Raw genomic sequence first — 21,043 nt, forward strand, 5'->3', positions numbered from 1 at the left:
CTTTCTAAAAGTGAGGTGTGAATTTAAACTGGTACACCTAATTCCATTTGTGAACTTTTGTAATAAGACTATCTTGAATTATGATGTCATGTTGACTTGATGTTATTTTTCTTTTTCCCCTTTAAAAAACTAACGTGACTATTATTAAATTTACCCATTTTCAGGTGGTGGATGATTCAGCTAACAGTGTTTTATAAATTGGCAGTAGATGTATTTTCCCATTTCTAAAATCAATTTTAAATAAAATGGCAAGTTTTTGTAGAGATTCAGATACTTTATGAGAAGAAAATTTTGTGTATATATATATATGTATGTATACATACACACTTTAACATATATTATATATTTTTATACTATGTCTTAGTCCAAGAGGATTTGAGTTCATTTTCAGAGAACAGTTATTCAAGATGTTATTTTCTCTGATACATATGTATATAGGTTAGACGTTTTATCTACACACACATATTACAGATTTTAAGCATACATGGATGTTTAATATATATTTAATTTTCAGTGACCTTATTTTAGGAGAAATTATTTTTTTTCCTGTGGTATCATGCCCTTTTAGATGTTTTTGTTTTGCAGGCGGCTACATTATGTATTGACAGGTGTGGAATTTATACATTTCTTAAATAAGTAAGATAATATATGTGAAATGCTTATCTTCAGCTAGGACCTCAATATTTTTTCACTAAATGATAGTTACTATTATTTTAATATAGTAGGAAACAAAGGGATATGTTTAATTAAAACTTGCCAATAAGGAAAACAATTTAACTTGCAATTCTTTGTTATAACTTTGAAACACTTTTCTATTTATTAGGTATTATTCACTCAGCCTCTAATGTATAATGCTATACAATGTTGCCTGAAGTTAATACAACATGACTAGATTATTTCATTTATATAATTCTTTTTTTTTTTTAAAGATTTTATTTATTCATTTGACAGAGAGAGACACAGCGAGAGAGGGAACACAAGCAGGGGGAATGGGAGAGGGAGAAGCAGGCTTCCCACAGAGCAGCGAGCCTGATGCGGGGCTCAATCCCAGGACCCTGGGATCATGACCTGAGCTGAAGGCAGACACTTAACGACTGAGCCACCCGGGCGCCCCCATTTATATAATTCTTAATAGTAATTTGTACAGCACTTAATGAATGATTTTCCCTACCCCCCCCTTCTACTCTACATCTTCTACAGGACTTTTTGATCAAAATTATCTCTGTGGATCAATGTGAAAAAGAAGTTATATATATTAATAATGGTCAATTTAAAGAGAGAGTTTCAATTGGAGGCATTTGGACACATACTCCATTGATCATTTCTCATCAAGATTAACTATGGTCTAGCACCGTACCATTCATTGTCTTTTAAGACTGTAAACTATAAAGGTGAATAATGATTTTTGATATTAGAGGAGAAAATTATTGATGCGATACTAATAATTCTTAGTAAGAAAATTAAACTTTTCAAAGATTCTAGGGTTTTAAGGGCGATAGATAAAATGAACTTCCCCAGACAGGGGTACTGGTTGTCTTGATTATACTAAACCTTCAAAGCAGCACTTGAAAGGATAATGACAAGTAAAGATATACATTTTTCTCATATATGTTATACATAGTTTACAAAGCACATTGAATATAGTATGGATGGGGGACAGTGGAGTGACCTGACAAGCACTACTTTATCCAGATGATCTAGGTCAATGTCAAGAGTTAAACCATGTTGATAGTATGTACGCTTGATATAATGAAAATGGCACTTTGCTTCTGTGATCTTCCTCCCCCAAACTCATAACCCCAGTCTAATCATGAGAAAAACTCAGACAAATTCCAATAGAGGCATCTACAGTGCACCTGATTATTATTTACTCATCAAAGCTATCAATGTTATCAAAAGTAAGTAAAGTCTGAGAAACTGTCACAGCCAAGAGTTGCTGGCATGATAAGTAAATGTGATGTGGTATTGTGGATGGGATCCTGGAACAGAAAAAGGACATTACATAAAAACTTTGGAGATTTGAATACATTATGGACTTCAGTTAAAAATAATGTATGAATATTGGTTCATTACTTAAAACAAATATACCATATTAATTTTAGATGTTGATAATAGGGTAACCTGAATGGGTGGGGGTAGGAGGTATAGGACTCTACAGCATCTGCTTAGATTTTCTGTAAGTATAAAACTGTTCTAAAAATTTAAGTCTGTTGATTTTGAAAGGAAGATTGAAGGGCAGAATTATAGTGGTTTTCCTTTCCTTTTTGAAGTCTGGGTAAATATAGCCCAAAGTTATCACTAGCAAACTATAAGGGATGAGATTATGGAAAGACTTTCACTTATCTTTCTCCTATATAATCTGAACATTTTATACTCAACTTTTATTCCTTTTATTTGAAGAAAAAAATTACATTTTGAAAAACATTTAGTGACATGTTCATTGTAAAATTTAAGGAAATTCAAATAAATACGAAGAAAATGATTCACATATGATTTTTCCACTGAGAAATGACACTAAAACATTTTAGGGCTTGTTGTTGTTGTTTTTCCTATGCATGTTTGGCAAAATCTGTTTCTATACAGTATATTCTTTGGTAACCTGCTTTTCTAATTTAACAGTTTATCATGGATATCCTTCTGTATCAACCCTCAGCATGACTAGAATGCTAATCCAAAGGCTTGATACATTTTTATGTGCTTTGATACATATTTCAAAATTTCCCTAGAAAATTTCTAACAGTTTATACTCCCACAACCATGTTCTCAAAATACAGAAGTCATAAACGGAGTCTGGTCAACATTTTAAAATTAGGAGATTTCCCTTAGAAGCCCTAATTCCTTACTTCTTTTGAAAAATCAGTCGCTCTCGCGGTGGTGGGCCACATTCATTCACTTAGGAAAACAGTTGGCTGGATCTTGAGTAGCTACTGTCACAAAAACCCTCCTTACGCCCTTAGGTGAGGCTGAGTGTCACTTGACATTTCATTTTACCTATGCTTTTAAACATGGTCATATTAAGAGAAGTATGAAATACTTCTTGTGCCTATATCTCCTGCAAAAGTGATAAAAGGCAAGAGAGGGAGAAGATCAGATTTTAAAAACACTGGGAGCGTGTTTTTTCGTGGACGTAAATAATCTATATACATGTGTAATATGTCTACAAAGTGCTGAATGAATTCCAAAGCTGTGATTTTAAAATATACTAAACACAGCCCATTTTATTTACTTATTTTCCCTGCGCCTATGTGAATTTGAGTTAATTAGTGCTTTCATAGTATTTTATTTTTGAAGTTCTGTTATTGTTTGAATTTTAAAGGACTGCTCCCTAAATGTAAAATCCTTACTCTGAAGAATTTTAAAGGACTGCTCCCTAAATGTAAAATCCTTACTCTGATGATGACAGTATCCACAGTTGGAGCATTTTTAATGTCTTCACAAATATTTGAATTATTTATCATTACAGCTCCTCGATTGAATATTCCTATTTTTTATATTCTTATCTACTACATTATAATCCAGTGATGACTTAGAAAACTCACTTATTTAAACTCATTTAAAGAATATGGGACTGCTTATTGGATATACCAATAAAACTAAAGTTAGGTTATTTCTGTTTTATTCTAAATTTTTGTTTGACCTTGAACAACTTATTTTAAATTTCTTTGGTAAATGGTGGGATATTAATATATTCTTAATAATTTTATTTAAAGGAACCTGAATAAGAGCAGGTGGCTTTTGAAAACTGTTCAGATTAGTGGCCCAGTCAAAGGAAATAGTTATAAACATCATAAATTTGCTTACATGATAGGAAGAAAAAATGAAATAAATAATGGTCATATGGTGATTAAAAGTGGGAGGAAAGAATAGGGCAAAATCGTTTAGAGTTTGGAATAAAAGTGCTTGAAGTATTTTAATTTGATATTTAAAGAAAGGTAATGAAGTAAGTATTTAATATATGGTAAGTGTGGTAAGGGTACAATATAAACAATACTGAGGAAAATATTTAGCAATATAATAGGATGAAGGTTGGAAAACAAATCAAGTGATTTAAATAAAGTATAATAATAATATAAATAAATCAAAGATGACCTGTCTCATAATAACTAGAAGTTAGAATTAGGACAATTTTACCTATTCCCTAAAAAAAAAAAAAAAAAGGAAAAAGTTCAAACCAGAAAAGGGTAATATTTTCCATCATTGGTTCAGAAAAATTAAACATATATATTTCTTCTAATATCCCTTAGGAATATCACATTTTAAATGAAACTATTTTCAGGGCTACTGCTTCTATATCCAATATTATAATTTTGAGATTTGACTCTCTTCGCTGGAAAAAAATAAAAACTTTGTTTTCACTATGATTTAGTGTTTTTGTTTTTTGTAAGTGGAGTGGTTAATTTGAATACGATATATGCATAGATTTTAATGGCCTCAAATATATTCGGTTAAGATGGTAGTAGAATTTCACAGAATGCTGGTTTTTACGAACTAACATTTCTTGAAGGTATCCTACATGCTTAATTTTTTTGTGATTTTTTTGTTGTTGTTGCTATAATGTGGTGCTTACCATTAGCAGATTATCTGACATGTAATTTCAAAAGAGAATACAGTGGACTGTATTGACATTAAAAGTATCAGAGTTTTGTGAGTTATTATTAAATTATGATACATTGGAAGATAATTAGACTTAAAGTGCTGTTAGTTTCCTTTTCCCAAGTTTATATTCAGTGATATTATATGGCTCTTTGTGATCAAATGGTAGATTGAGTATTTCATGAGGAAATACATACGTGTATAATCATATTTTTGAAATAATTAATTTATAGATGAGTGGTATGTTTCATGCAACCATGCTGTAATGTTTTTCTCCTGTAATTATTTTATTGAAAAATGTCATTGTGTTAGGATGATGGAAGTTTAGCTAATGCTAGTTTACAGTTTATAATTGAAATGCAATTTTCCTTCTCTGAATACTTACTATTTATATAATGTAATAATATCATATATAAGTAGTTGCACATATAGAAATAATATACAAACATGCATATATATTTGCACATACACTTTTTTTACATAGGTATCTCAACGGCCATCTTTATCAAGCTTAGAAACTTTAATGGTCTCACAGAAGTCTGAAATTGAGTATTTACAGGGGAAACTAAAAATAGCAAATGAAAAACTGTCAGAGAGCAAATCTACCAACAAGGCTTCCTCAGAGAAGAGCTCCTGGACAAGTACTGAAAGAAAACATAAGGTAGGGACATTTTGTCATTTTGTGAATTTGTCAGGGTGAAGCTGGCAAGGCCAGTGATGAAGTTTAAAAACAAAGAGCATTTACCTCTCTGCTTATATTTCTGGGAGCTTTTTTTTTTCCTGGAAGCTTTAAAAAAACATTTATGTGCCAAATGCTTGATAAAAAATTGTTGTGTGGAGCTCCTGGGTGGCACAGTCGGTTAATCATCTGCGGTCAGCTCAGGTCATGATCCCAGGGTCCTGGGATCAAGCCCCTTGTCTGGCTCCCTGCTCAGCGGGGAGCCTGCTTCTCCCTCCCCCTGCTCTTGCACTCTCTCGTGCTCTCTCTCCCTCTCAAACAAATAAATAAAATCTTTAAAAAAAATTGTTTTAAAGACTAAATAATGTATTCCTAATTTAATTAAATAGATTAGTAGTAGTATAGCTGTTTTGGAGTAAGTTAACATTCTTATGTTAAAAAGTTTTGCTAAACTGGGTGTTATATAAGACTGATGAATCACTGAACTCTACCTCTGAAACTAATAATTCACTATATGTTAATTAACTGAATTTAAATGAATTTAAAAAATTTTAAAAAGTTTGGCTAAGTATCTCATATATCTAATCTATAGATAAGTTAATCTAAGTAAAAAATCATTTTAAAGTAATATGAGTTGTTAAAAGAAAAATATGTCTTAATGTTTCTATTTCATTCAGGTATGATATTTAAAATATTACGCATGTGGATATAAACTATAAAGTGGAATTTAACATTAATTTATGCAATTATATAATTTCGGATTTAAAGGTATAGCAATAGAGAAAAATAAGCAAATTTTCCATGGCATGTTTTTCATTTATTAATGTCTAGCTTTTCCTTTTTGTAATATTTGTATTACAGTACATATACCATAGTATATAATCCTGTTATGCTGCAGAAGATTCTATCAACACTGACTAAAATAAAACATTTTATAATATCATTTTGTCAATATGTTATTATGTAACGTAAATATGTTATCTCTAGATAAATAGAAAAATGAGGAACTTCAGACATTTTTCTCACACTTGTTACTTCAGCAGTAGAAAATAATGATTTTACAAGCAGAAAACTATGTTTTTCAAGATAATTGTTTTTAGTTCTTTCCATTTTTTCCCAATGAGTAGAGCTATCTTTGTATAGGAAGCATTTAAAAATAGACCCGTTTCTATTATAGTCTTATTTACTCCCTCTAATATTATTAGTAATTTTCAGAAGGAGCTTTATATATGTATTTATTTATTTAAACATAACTGCATTATACATTTCTTGCCATTTTGGAGTAGTTTCAGAGTACTGAGCTTTATTTAAATGAAAGAAAACATTCCTAAAATTGAGATACATTATATATAGGGCCTAATTTGGTTGCTTGCTACATTGCTGAAGTTAAAAAATGTAGCGCTTTGATGTTTCATTGCTTTTAACAAAAGTCAAGAAAATGAGAGGGATATTTGGAACGAAATTTTCTTTCTTTTTCATAAGGACATGCAGTAAGTATGAACAATATGTTGCCCAGCTTAATAGTTGCTTTCACATATTCCTTTTCCAGATTGGTATATGAAGCTGTACATAATATAAACACACATTCTTGTCTCTAGTTAGCCACATTATAGTTAATGACCATATGGTCATTATGGTATAAGATCTACTGTCTGTTGTATTTATATTCCTCAAGCATATTGTTCCTTCAACTTCACAGTGTGTTAAACTATTTCAAAGGGGAAAAAATCCTTTCCCTCTTGTTTCTGGTTGTCCTATCAAGTGTAACCTTGGACCCTTATAGAGCAATTAGACCAGCCTCTATCCCCTCCTTTGTAATGAGGTTTCTTGCATTTCTGAGTCTATAACCCTTTAGTCTTCCCTAATGGGACATCATTATTCTGAAAGAAACAATGTAAATGTAAATGAATATTCTCATTAACGAGTCACAGAGAAACCTTTAGCGGTAGCACTGTGGTAATTCCGCTTGTTATTTCTCTGGTATTCCATGCAGGATTTTTTTTATAATTCATTATTAGTATTCAAAATTACTTGTTCTTTAATTTTGCATGTCTTTCATAATCCAGTGTTCCAACTAGTTCAACCATGTCCTTGTTTTATTCTCGAGGAACCACCTGTGAAACGTTCAAGGTCTTTGTCCCCAAAGAGCTCTTTCAGAGACTCAGCGGAGCTGAGGAATCTGAGGAAAGCTGAAAGAAAGATTGGAAACTTAGAGAAGGCACTACAGCTAAAGGTGAACATTAAATCACTTCTTTAGTAATAACCTTGCAAAGATAAAGGTACACCAAAGTAAACATTCACTTCACAAATCACTGCTTATCATTTATTTTTCCTGAATTTAATTACATGTATAAAAATGTATCATTGGTTGGTCTTGTTTTTCAGATTTCTGAGGATCATAAAGTAACAAAAAATTTGCTGCTCGAACGTAAATATTTATTCACTACTTTAAAATTGTTTGGGAATACTTTGGCTTAATATTGGGAATAAATTTCTTACAGTTTTTCAGAAACAAAAAATAGAACTACAGCAAGTAGAGAATTTCTCATAGTTCTTCATACATGATAAACATATAAAAAGAAAAGTGAGTTAAAAACGATACTCACCTAGCTCAAGTCACTTACAACTGTCCTTTATAGAGAAGTTACATAGTCAAAATGGCAAGTACATTATTTTTTCCATTTGACTGTATTGAGGGCTTTTATTTTTTCTGAATTTAATATGGCTAAACTTATCGTTCTTTATTCACAACTACCCAAGGCCTGTGCTATTTGAGATTTAGCCATTTAATTGAATCTCAAATAGTTTTAAGACATTTTATGACAAGACCAATGTTTTACACATGATTAGAATCCAATAAAGCTCAGATTCTTTGTCATCTAGATTACTCTTAGGGAGAAAAAGTTTTGATTTAGATTTTGTGTGCTGTAGAACAAGATATGGTTTAGAGGAATCTAAGCTACAATTAATATTTTTTCTGCCTTTTCACTAAACATCAAGTTAATTTATATTTATGCAGAGTTAGACTGATAGTTCTTAAAGGAAGGAAAATTATCGTCTGTTGATTGACAGAGAGACAGAGATTGATTATCATCTATCATCTACCAAAAATAAAATGATCAGATGACATCAGCTTGCTAACATTTAGCCTACTTGAAATGTATACACCTGCAGTCATTTCTTTTTTTTTTTTTTTTTTTTTTTTAGTAATCTCTACACCCATCATGGGGCCTGAACTCATCTTTGGGATAATACCCTGAGATTAAGAGTTGCATGCGCTTCTGACTGAACCAGCCAAGCACCCCACACCTGGAGTTATTTGCTCATTCATTGGTTTACTCAGTAACAACTTACTAAGCAATGCAGTTAGCCAAACAAGTCACTTGTACAACAAGAGACAAGATAACTATCATTCAAGACCCTAGTTAACAAGATACTGCATGAGCAGTTGGAATCTAGTATCTTAACATAAACATGGGAGTACCCACAGGATATTAAGAGCATATTTGGGAAGCCAGTTTATCATCTTCCTCCTTTTGCATAATTCTTGAAATTCACATCCTGTATTAATCTGGTTTCTTCAGAGAAACAGAGCCAGTAGGATATAACCCTTTAGTCTTCCCTGATGAAACATTGCTATTCTGAAAAATATCTGTATCTATGTCCATATATCTATCTATCCGGAGAGGGAGAGAAAGAGAGACAGAGATTGATTTACTATAAGGAATTGGGTCATGCAATTACAGAATTTTAGAAGTCCAACATCTCCGGCTGTGAAACTGGAGATCACGAGAGCCAGTGGGTTAGTTAGTCCAAAGGCCTGAAACCCGGAAGCTGATGATGTAAATTCCAGTCCCAATCTCAATCTCAGTCCAAAGGGACAAGACCAATGTCTTTCTTATGCAGCCTTTTATGCAGTGAATTGAATGAAGCTTATCACATGGGGAAAGGCAATATGCTTTACTCGTCTGATTCAAATGTTCATTTTCTACAGAAACACGCTCACAGATACACCCAGGAATAATGATCAGTCAAGTTACACATAAAATTAACTATCACATATCCCCATTCAATAGTAACAGATCTCCACTTATTTGTCCCCAAAACTCTGAGTCTTTGACAGTCCCTTGTTTTTGGCAGGAAAGAGTAGAGCAGTTCAGACATTTTTAGATCTATCCTCTTCCACCTTTTGAATTTCTAATTTCAGAAAGAGTCTCAGAAGCATTATATTAACTTACCATTCCTTTCTCCTAATTGCTCTTTTAGATTAGGCCTCAAACTTATTTTCAGAGTAAAATTCTATCTTCACACAATTTTTTTCTTTTTTTTTAGAGATTTTATTTATTTATCTGACAGAAAGAGACACAGCGAGAGAGGGAACACAAGTAGGGGGAGTGGGAGAGGGAGAAGCAGGCTTCCCGCGGAGCAAGGAGCCTGACGTGGGGATCGATCCCAGGACCCCGGGACCATGACCTGAGCTGAAGGCAGTGGCTTAACCAACTGAGCCACCCAGGCACCCCTCACACAATTTCTTTTTCATTTATACTTTTTCTGTATTCCTTTTTCAAATCAGTTGATGATAATATGAATTTCAAAAATACGTTTTCTTTCACAGATTTACAAGATAAGGGGGAAAATTGCAAGCAAATTTTTTTCATTGTATCTTATCATTTAGTAGGAAAGGATTTATTTTAAAGGAGCAAAATAGTTGAATGAAAAAAACACTATCATCAAGAGCATTTATGAGATGAAGTGGGTAAACAAAACCTATAAAGTAAAAGCAATTCCAAAGAGAGTGACTGGGTCTGGGATATTTTTTAATTTATGGCTTCTCTTTAGTAAGTATACCTGTCTTATTTAGTAAAGGTAGAAAACTTCATCCAATATTTCCCTTAATTAGGGTATAATATTAATATTATTACTATTACTCAAGTGCATGAGAATATAAGATAAGAAAGGAATTAATGATGTATCTGTATTAGTTTCCTAGGGCTGCCATGACAAACTGGCTGGCTTAGAAGAACGGAAATTTATTATTCAAAGTTCTGGAGGCTAGAAAGTTCCAAACTCAAGATTTCAACAGGATTAGTTCCTTCTGAAACCTGTGAGGGAGAATCTGTTCTGTTTCTCTCTTGTAGTTTCCAGTAGTTTCAGGTGTTGCTTGGCTTATAGATGGCATTCTCCCTGTGTCTTCATACTTCACCTCATCTTTTCTCTGTGTGTGTATGTCTCTCTCTCTATGTCTAAATTTCTCCTTTTTAAAAAGACACCAGTCAGGCGCCTGGATGGCTCAGTCAGTTAAGCATCTGCCTTAGGCTCAGGTCATGGTCCTGGTCCTGGGATCAAGCCCCACATGGTGCTCTCTGCTCAGTGGGGAGCCTGCTTCTCCTTCACCCTCTGCCTGCCAGTCTTCCTACTTGCGCGTACTCTCTCTCTCTGTCAAATAAATAAATAAATAAAATCTTTAAAAAAATAAAAAAGACACCGATCAACTAGATTAAGACCCACCTTAATGACTTCTTTTTAACTTCATTACTTCTATAAAGACCTTATCACCAAATACAATCACATTTTGGGGTAGTGGAGGTTAGGATTCCAACATACCTTTTTGGAGGGGATTCATTTCAACCCCTAACAGTGTCTTATGGTTTTTAATATGCATTTGTTGATCATGGTGCTCCTTTTGTAGATCATAACCCATTAATACATGTGGAATTTTTGTCATGGCTTTTCCCATATTGGTATTATATTGAACACTGCTCTGCTGGAAGCTAATGGGAAAATGGCAGAGAAAAATGTTCTGTGCTCAATTATCATAGGCAGTGGGTTAAAATCTTTCATTTTTTTGTGAGCTGTTAAGATATCAATGTGCATGGTGAATCTGTAGCAAGGTATAGATACCTTATTTCCCAGATTTACTTGATTATATTATACCCATTAGTGTTTCCCAAAGACTTCTGTTCCATGGAAGTCACTGTGGAAGACACTGCACTAAACACATGCTCCATGGCACAGTAGATATCTTTCGGTCCCAAGTTGATCAACCGAGGGGGACTGACGGGAGAGAGGGACAAATAATCTTCACCAGATAACCTCCACCATGGAACATATGTAGGCACACACTGATATATTGAGATGATAGTCTTTATTATATCAGCAGTAAGTAATGCACATTATTCTAATACTAGTAATGAATTCTGTAAAAATATTAATACATTACCTTGCTTAGCTTACTTCTGTGAATAGTTGTACGTTTTCAAGATGGATGGCCAGTAGTAATAGAAGAGATGAAAACTGTTATTCTAAAAATCCCACCCATTTCCAAATCCTAACTTCGTAAGTGTAGTGGACTAACAATCTATAAAGTATAATTTGGAAATCAATGCATCAGAGCTTTATGAAATCCTTTACTGTCCTTGGGATCACTAATGCCGTGAATCTCTGCTTTATGAACTTTAATGCATTTGAGAACTTAGTTCTGTTAGCACTTTTCTATACTGTTTAGTAACATCAGTATGTCCTTTGAATACAGTTTATATGTCTTTTATTTTTCAATGTCTAATATGCATTCTTCATACATTCAGCTTTATATACTCTGCTGAAATTAAACATCCATGGGATCCTTGGTATTTTATAAAAGTTTTTTTTTTTTTTAACTTTTTAAAAACTTTGCTATCATTCTGTGAAGATTGAGCCACTGTTTTATTAACAGGACTCATGCTCTTAGTTTGCCTATGTCTGTCAAGGAGCCTTTGACCAAACTGTAGTAGATTAGACCAAGAATCTTTTTTTTTTATTGTTATGTTAATCCCCATACATTACATCGTTAGTTTTAGATATAGTGTTCCATGATTCATTGTTTGTGCATAACACCCAGTGCTCCATGCAGAACGTGCCCTCCTCAATACCCATCACCAGGCTAACCCATCCTCCCAACCCCCTCCCCTCTAGAACCCTCAGTTTGTTTTTCAGAGTCCATCGTCTCTCATGGTTCTTCTCCCCCTCCGATTTCCCCCCCTTCATTCTTCCCCTCCTGCTACATTCTTCTTCTTCTTTTTTTCTTTCTTAACATATATTGCATTATTTGTTTCAGAGGTACAGATCTGAGATTCAACAGTCTTGCACAATTCACAGCACTTACCAGAACACATACCCTCCCCAGTGTCCATCACCCAGTCACCCCATCCCTCCCACCCCACCCCCCACTCCAGCAACCCTCACTTTGTTTCCTGAGATTAAGAATTCCTCATATCAGTGAGGTCATATGATACATGTCTTTCTCTGTTTGACTTATTTCGCTCAGCATAATACCCTCCAGTTCCATCCACGTCGTTGCAAATGGCAAGATCTTATTCCTTTTGATGGCTGCATAATATTCCATTGTATATATATACCACATCTTCTTTATCCATTCATCTGTCGATGGACATCTTGGCTCTTTCCACAGTTTGGCTATTGTGGACATTGCTGCTATAAACATTGGGGTGCACGTAGCCTTTCGGGTCCCTACTTTTGTATCTTTGGGGTAAATACCCAGTAGTGCAATTGCTGGATCATATGGTAGCTCTATTTTCAACTTTTTGAGGAACCTCCATACTGTTTTCCAGAGTGGCTGCACCAGCTTGCATTCCCACCAACAGTGTAGGAGGGTTCCCCTTTCTCCGCATCCCCGCCAACATCTGTCATTTCCTGACTTGTTAATTTTAGCCATTCTGACTGGTGTGAGGTGGTATCTCATTGAGGTTTTGATTTGGATTTCCCTGATGCCGAGCGATATCGAACACTTTTTCATGTGTCTGTTGGCCATTTGGATGTCTTCTTTGGAAAAATGTCTGTTCATGTCTTCTGCCCATTTCTTGATTGGATTCTTTGTTCTTTTGGTGTTGAGTTTGATGAGTTCTTTATAGATTAGACCAAGAATCATTTTTGTTCTTATGAACTCATAAATGGACTTGCAAGTATCATTGAGGCAAGTCACATGATACAGCCTTTCTATTTTCTATTTTCTAGTGTTTTAGTCATTCAGATTTGTTTATATACAGAAATTAGAGCCTCTAGTTTAACTAGTTTAATTGCAAAATATAGGGAAGGTAGTCAGTAAATGTTTTATTGAATGATTTAATAAATGGACCTAATTCAGTGACTGCCCTTGCGATATTTTTGTGTGTATCTTCTTGGGCAAATGTAGTTATTAGTGATATTAAATGTATCTTTCAGTTTCTACTTCTGATTTTGTTGTAAGATTTTTGGGTACAGTAGTATTTCCCAAATGAAGTGCTACTGTTTTGACTTAGGCTATTAATCTTTTGATTATTCTTTTTACACATTAAACATTTCTTTTGAGATATCTAACTTTTGCCTGGAGACTTCTGCTAAATCTGTTCTTGCACTAGAATAAGGAAAAATGTTTTTCTTTGGACATATATTATCTATCTTACATTTCTATAAAATTTTGTCTATTTCTGAAGTAAGCCAAAGAACAATAGTCTCTAAGACTAATTTAACCCATGTATTACAATTTGATAATAGCATTCAGAAAGGACATTTAAACATAATTATTATAAATTATGCCTATCAAATTGATTTGTCAAATAATCTCTAGTTTACTTTCATTTTTAATAGTTTAGATCTTAGTAATTTTATAAGAAATATGTAAACACTCTAGCATTAGGCATAGTAAATTGTGAAGCATGTAAAATTAAAGCAGAAAGCTCATCTATAAAACTGCTTTGCTATAATCACTACCTAATGGAGGGACCACCTATTTCAATTACTATAGCAAAATCAAAACTATTTGCTAATATAAATATATTACACTGAAGTTTTAGGAAGCAAAGGTGCTTTGAGTGCTTTGGTTAAGTACTGTGCCTAGTACAGAGCCTGGCACATTGTGAGTGACGTATAGGACTCAGGAAATTTTTATTGAGTCTTAATCTTTGGTTTAATAGCATAAGCTAAGTTGATTTCTATTTGAGAACTAAGGAAAACCTTGGGTATAAATTCAGTGATTAATGGTAGCTGAAGCAGTACTGAAAAAATGCTAAAATAATGACAGTACTAACAATAAGAAACTCAATTTGTTCCATTGATTTAACAGGATTTTTGTGAAAGGCAACAGAAAAAAATCTTGATATCTCATTTTATTAATTTTACTTTCGGCAATTTTTTAGGTTCTATTTACTCAGTTTCTAGGGATTCTTAACACAGACTTTTAATGATTCCAAAACGCTGCATTTGTATTAATAATTTTAAAGAAATTCATTGTAAACTCAGAGTTTATGGGGAAGGAATTTGATTCAATGATGAATAATTAGAGAAAGCTATTAGAATTTAACAAAGTACTTAACTATGTTTATTTGAAAATTGTGTTTTGACACAAATCTTTTCTAGTACCTATACATTTCTTATAATTAGATTATTAATAATTTGTAATATATCCTGTTTAAAATCCTAATAAATCTTATTAGTTCTTAAGGAATCCTAATAAACATAATGAACTTATGTTCATTTATGAGAAGGTAAGAACATTATTAATTACTTTTCTATTTGGTTAATTTAAATTATTTCATATATTTAGGATTAGAAAGCTTATTGTTTAAAGAAGTGAAGTTATATTTGGATTTTTAACAACAGTAGGGAAAACTCAAGGTCAAGGCTAAATCATTCATTGGTCTTAGAAGAAGAGAGATATAAACAGCTTTTATTTTGAAGATGGAGAAACTGGTACATGCTGAATTTAAGTAGCTATGTCAAGATAAAATTTGCTAACTTTGAGCAGCAAGACTTGAACTCTTATCAGCACTTAACACTCTGCATGTAATAGGCTCTTAATATATGGTTCTTTAATTGAAGTGAACAAAATTCAATTCAGTATCCTGAATTTTTAACCGTGGTATTAAACCATGCTACTCTTTAGCAAGTTTGTAGTTTCTGTGATCTGTATATGTTCTAAAACTCTTCAGGATAACATTTATTCTGATTGTCCCTTTCAAGTGATGCCATTCCCATGCTTTTTCATCATGCACTTCCATTTCCAGATGGCATACAGACGGCTTGGTGCACAGGACTCAAATACTGCTTAAGAGATTTATTGAAGTTATTCTACTAGGCCTATATTCAAAGTAGAATGACAAAATATCCATATTGTTGAGACAGGTAGAATTGCAGTAAAATAATACAAACTCTGTATTATCTTACAGTTGAAATGAGAGGTAGATGGCCCAGGAAACTGTGAATTTGGCTTCTTAATAATAAGGACATCAGTTAATACCTGGGAAGGGGAAAACGAAGGAAGCTAACTTTTGCTTTGTGCCTTGATAGGGCAAGCACAGTACCAGGGGCTTTACCTGTATATTCGCTCATTTAATTTAGTCATCATAATTTAAATCTCTATGCTCTTTTCCACATTTTACAAAAAAAAAAATTGAATTAATTTAAATGATGTTCTTAAGATTATGTAAGCTGCTAACATGAAAGAGCTCCAAGAATAGAATTCAGATTTTTCTAACTGCCATGAGCCTACTCATGTCACCTTACTATAATATTACAGAGTACCTACCTGTTGCCTCCACTAAATAAGTATACAAGTTCCTTCATATAGAAATATAAAAGGTTTAAAAAACAAATTTGAAATTCACAATGGCTAAAAATACTCAAGAAGTTACTTACTTTACTTTGAGAAACACAGTGTATAAGTAATATAAATACATCCCCTAAGAACTGAAAATTTGGCCTTTATAAGTTCATTTTGTGGGTATATCTAAAAATGAAGATGTATTTCATGCACTCTATTTAGAACATGTAGAAGTTGTTGACTTTAATTGTCTAACCTAGTAATGTTTTTATGACCTCTTCAAGAATACAAAGCCCAGCTCTCACATTTCAATTCTGTATAGTACAACCCAGAAGGTTAAACTCTGCTACTTCAGACATAGGTCCAAACTGATTTTTTCCTCCTATGTAATCCTTTTGCTTTATATTAAACTAATCGTGAACCCATGGGTAGAAGCATTGATCTTACTATGATTAGTGTTTTTACACTAATTACATATGTAACTATAATTAACAAAATAACAAAATGTGTTATGTATGGACAAATCCTTTTGTGGAAAGAGAAAAAATTCTGTAAAATTGGCTTATAAATATTTGTATGTGTACTAATTGACAACAGGGAAAGGAATGAAACTAATTTTGAAATTACTAGCAGCTTAAAAATGCAGTAAATGGGTTGAATTTACCAAGCAAACCTATTTTGTGACTTTAAGAATCCTTTTCTTCTGCTTAAATAAGTATTACAAATTAATTTATGTTTCCTATTTTCTTTCAAATTTCATATTTAGATGAGTAACCTTTTATTTGCAGCATTATACTAATACTTTCTTTAAACTTGTGTCCTTGCTTTTTTGTGTTCTACAGAGCCAAGAAAATGATGAGCTAAGAGATGCCCATGAAAAACGCAAGGAAAGGCTACAGATGTTAGAGACCAACTACAGAGCAGTAAAAGAGCAATTAAAACAGTGGGAAGAAGGCAGTGGCGTGTGAGTTACATAGCTCATAAAGGCATTTCCCTAAATATTAAATGGAATGGAGTAGCATCATATAGGTGTTTTAATGGCTTTTGTTTGCTTTTAAAGATATTATTTGGTATTCAAGTCTTTATTGTGAATTTTTAAATAGATAATATAATAAATGAAAACAGATAAATATGCTAGCAATAACTATAGATTTTCCTATCATTTGCAGAATTCATAATGTAGGTGATTTTGAATTACTATGTACATTTTCTTTTTTTAAATTTTATTTTATTATGTTATGTTTATGACCATACATTACATCATTAGTTTTTGATGTAGTGCTCCATGATTCATTGTTTGCGTAGAACACCCAGTGCTCCATGCAGACTATGTACATTTTCAATATCAATAGAGTAGCTTAATAAAAGTAGATAACTTAATGCAAAAATAGTGCATATCCATATGATTGAAAAAATCAAATAAATAAAATAATGGTATTACAAAGTTTGTAACTCAAAGAGTATTTAAGTTTTAATTGAAAGACAAGAGAAATAGGAAATTTACATATATAGTTAACTCTCTGAAAACTACTTCAACCTAGTATGCAATTTGAAAATCTTTACTATCCATCAGTTTGTTCTGCAGCTTATCTGAATGAATTGGCGGTCTCAGTTCAATTGCTCTGAACAGGTGTTCAGAACTTGGTTAGTCATAAGTGGCTCCCTTGTTAACAGTATCAACAGAGGGCAAAGGACTGAATGAGTACAGAAAATCTACTACCCTCTCATCTTTTGAGATGGATCCTTTAGGGCAATGTTGATGATACACATTGGTCTGTTCTATAGAGAAATACTGTTTCTAAATTGGCCAGTACAGCACTTTTACAAAATAAAAACGAAGAGTTTGTTTTATGTACAGAAAATGAAAACATAAAGGGCATTTGGCATGTTTTGTAGGTAATTGTCACGTCTAATTTTTTCCTTTGAAAGATGGGAAGTGTTTCATATCACTTGTCAGTAAAATAGTGATAAAGCAATTTGTCCTACATTTAGCCTCTGCTCACCTAACTTTAGTAGTCACTGGAAGTGTGAAAACTACTTTCTGACATATTTACTGATAATAGCGTGTTTTAAGATCGAGCACATAATACTACATTCAGATTGGTTGACAACAAATTCTCGATGAGTTGATTGTTTATAATCCTTTTTGAGAAACTGACCATCCTGCAATATATGTTTTATTATCACTAGAATGAATCAGAGAAATCGACCTAAGACTATCATATGTCTGCCTAAAAGTTTGCTTTCCACAGTAGCAGTTTAGCCTTTTGGAAATTATGACATAGGATTTTAGTTTCTGTACACTTAGGTTTTAGGAAATTCATTCCATAAATAGTGGGCTTGAATTAGGGAATGTATAAATGAATTTTCACTGCACTTTGAACATATTAAGGAAGAAAACAACTTCATTTTAAAATAGGACTCATATCAGAAAAATAAAGAGAGCGGATCCCCAACAACTTCGACAAGAAGATTCTGATGCTGTATGGAACGAACTGGCCTATTTCAAAAGGGAGAACCAGGAGCTAATGATTCAAAAGTGAGTTTCTTTTTTAACAGTATGGATTTACATAAACATTTAGGAGAAATATTTTGTAGCTTAAAGATCATGAGAGAAATAGCTTATAAAATTTGAAAATGAAATAATCTGGTTTTTGTTAATAAAAATTAAAAAGGGCATATATGTATATATATGTATAATACAATAACAAGTCACACATTTGCTAGCTCTAGCCGAAACTGTAGAATATGATCTAGGGATTGTGTTAATTAATGTGGCTCTCATCTGTTGGAGGTGTCGCTCTTCATTAGCCTGTATTTTAGACACTGCCGTGCTTCATTTTTGGAATGAGGTGGAGAGGGGATAACCCAGCCAGCCATCCTTGTTTGATCTCCTAGATACATACGCAATGCAGAATGCCTGAGCTCTCTTGGTTCCCTGCCCTGTCCTGCTAATCCCAGCTGAGCTCATTATGGTGTAGCCTTGCTGCTACTCTTGGAGCCAGAGCTGTCCAAGCTAATTACTGGTAGCAGCAGAACTGCCTGTTAAGGGTCTGGTATGGATCTGCTAACATGGTCCTTGGTAGTGACCTGCAAAAGACACACGGGAATTGCTTTCTTTCCTGCTGTGCACTGCCTGTCCTTTGGGCTTAATGCTGATCCCTCCACATAGGTCTTTTAGCTGCCCTAAGTATAAAACTTGATGAAGGATACTCATATTTTAGAAAACATACAGTTTTCTTCCTTGATCTTATAATTCACAGGCTGTTACATTCAGCTTGGCAAAGAAAGAACACATTTTTTTTTTGGAATATAAAGGACTTAGACCAACATAATTAGCCTCTTTTGCTACTTAACTATTTCTTCATTTAGAGCTAATTTTTGACATCCACACCCTGCAATTTTTTTTTGAAAACCTGATGTCTTTGAGATGACTAGATGACTGGCATCATGTGGCTTAATATAATCAAATATCATTGAATTTTTTTAGCTGTAAAACAGAATCTTACTTTATATATTACATGATAACACATGTAACTTTAGATTATACCTTTTCCATGTAATGATAAACTTTTGAGAAAATGATATATCAGATTATATAATGTGTACTTCCAATTACCTCTTAAAGTACACTGTACTCTATTAGTGCTAAATCTGATGCTAATAATGTCTCTTATCTTAAAAATTATTTCTAGATTTGTCCAGAAATAGTCCCTGACAATTTTAAATAGCTTTATTGAAATATAATTCACCATATAAAGTGAATAATTCAGTGGGTTTTAGTATATTAAAAGAGTTATATCCATCATCACACTAAATTTTAGAACATTTTCATTTATCCCCTCCCCAAAACCCTGCATCACTTAGCCCAATTCTACCACCGCCCTCCCTTCCTTAGATGACCAGTAAGCTACTTTCTGTGTCTATAGATTTACTGGTTTTGAACACTGAGAAATTCATTAGATGATGTTATAATTTTTGCTTCAGCTGTCAAACAATTTTAAAACTCAAAAGAAGGATATTTTTAACTTTTCCATTGTTATTCACTTCTGACCTTCCAAGTTCTCCCTCTCTCATTTTTTTTTTTTTTTTTTTTTTTTAGTCATTTTCTTTCTGTTTGAAGAGCTTTCTTTTAGACTTTTGTTTAGGGTAAGTTGGCTAGGAACAAATCCTCTAAATTTCCTTTATTTAAAATGTCTTCATTTCAGCTTCATTCCAGAAGAATGTTTTCACTGATTAGAGATTTCTAGGTTAGCAACCTTTTTCTTTAGAACTTGAATAATATGCCACTTCTGTGGTTTCTAATGAAAAATACATTGTTATTTGAATTGTTGTTCCCATAAAGGGAATGCATCCTTCTCTTTAGCTGCTTTCCATCATTTTCATTTGTCTTCACTTTTCAGAAGTTTAATTATGATATATCTTGGCATGGATTTCTTTTGGTTTATCCTGTTTGGGATTCTCTAAGCTTCTTGAAACTCTAGGTTTGTGCTGTTTTTCAAATTGAGGAATTTTGGTCATTATTTTTTTTTAAATACCTTTTTCAGCCCCACTTTTCTTGTTCCTCTCATTCTGGAACTCTATTTTCATGAATGTTAGATTTTTTTAGTGTTGTCCTGAGGTCCCTGAGGCTCTCTTCATTTTATTTTTTTAGCCTGTTTTATCTCTGTTGTTAAAACTGGGTAATTTCTATTGTTCTGTCTTCAAGTTCACAGATTCTTTCCTCTTTCATCTGTCACCCTTGATATTGAAGCCATACATTGAGTTTTTTATTTTGGCTTTTATGATTTTCAGGTCTAAAATTGCCATTTGATTTTTCTTTATATCACCTGTTTATTTGCTGAGACTTCCTATTTTATTTGTTTCAATATCACTCATAATCATTCACTGGAGCATTTTAATCATGGCTACTTCAAAATCTTTGTTAAGGGGTGCCTGGCTAGCTCAGTTGGTACAGTATGCAGCTCTGATCTCAAGAGGGTTGTAAGGGTTGTGAGTTTGGGCCTCATATTGGGCAAAGAGAATTACTTAAAATAAAATAAAATCCTTGTCAAGTAATTCTGACATGTGCATTATTATCTGGGTGGTGGCATTTTTTAATTACAATTTCTCCTTCAAGTTGAGATTTTCTTTGTTTTGGGTGTGATGAGTGATGTTGAGTTGTCTCCTGGACATTGGGGGTATTATGTTTTGAGACA

The 21,043-nt window shown here is 33.1% G+C and overlaps 1 protein-coding gene across 4 annotated transcripts in view; it reads left to right on the forward strand.

Moving 5' to 3' along the window:
- Window positions 1-21,043, forward strand: part of CNTLN (centlein) — a 296,669-nt gene that overhangs the window by 161,431 nt on the left and 114,195 nt on the right. For 3 of the 4 annotated variants that reach the window (XM_078061243.1, XM_078061240.1, XM_078061241.1), the window contains exons 9-12: window positions 5,078-5,254; window positions 7,380-7,505; window positions 16,688-16,809; window positions 18,265-18,384. In XM_078061243.1, the coding sequence (XP_077917369.1) occupies window positions 5,078-5,254; window positions 7,380-7,505; window positions 16,688-16,809; window positions 18,265-18,384 (545 nt within the window). The remainder of the gene's footprint in view (window positions 1-5,077; window positions 5,255-7,379; window positions 7,506-16,687; window positions 16,810-18,264; window positions 18,385-21,043) is intronic. The other variant, XM_078061242.1, reaches the window with a different exon arrangement.

The sequence above is a fragment of the Halichoerus grypus genome, chromosome 14, assembly GCF_964656455.1.
Source record: "Halichoerus grypus chromosome 14, mHalGry1.hap1.1, whole genome shotgun sequence".
Classification (NCBI taxonomy): domain Eukaryota; kingdom Metazoa; phylum Chordata; class Mammalia; order Carnivora; family Phocidae; genus Halichoerus; species Halichoerus grypus.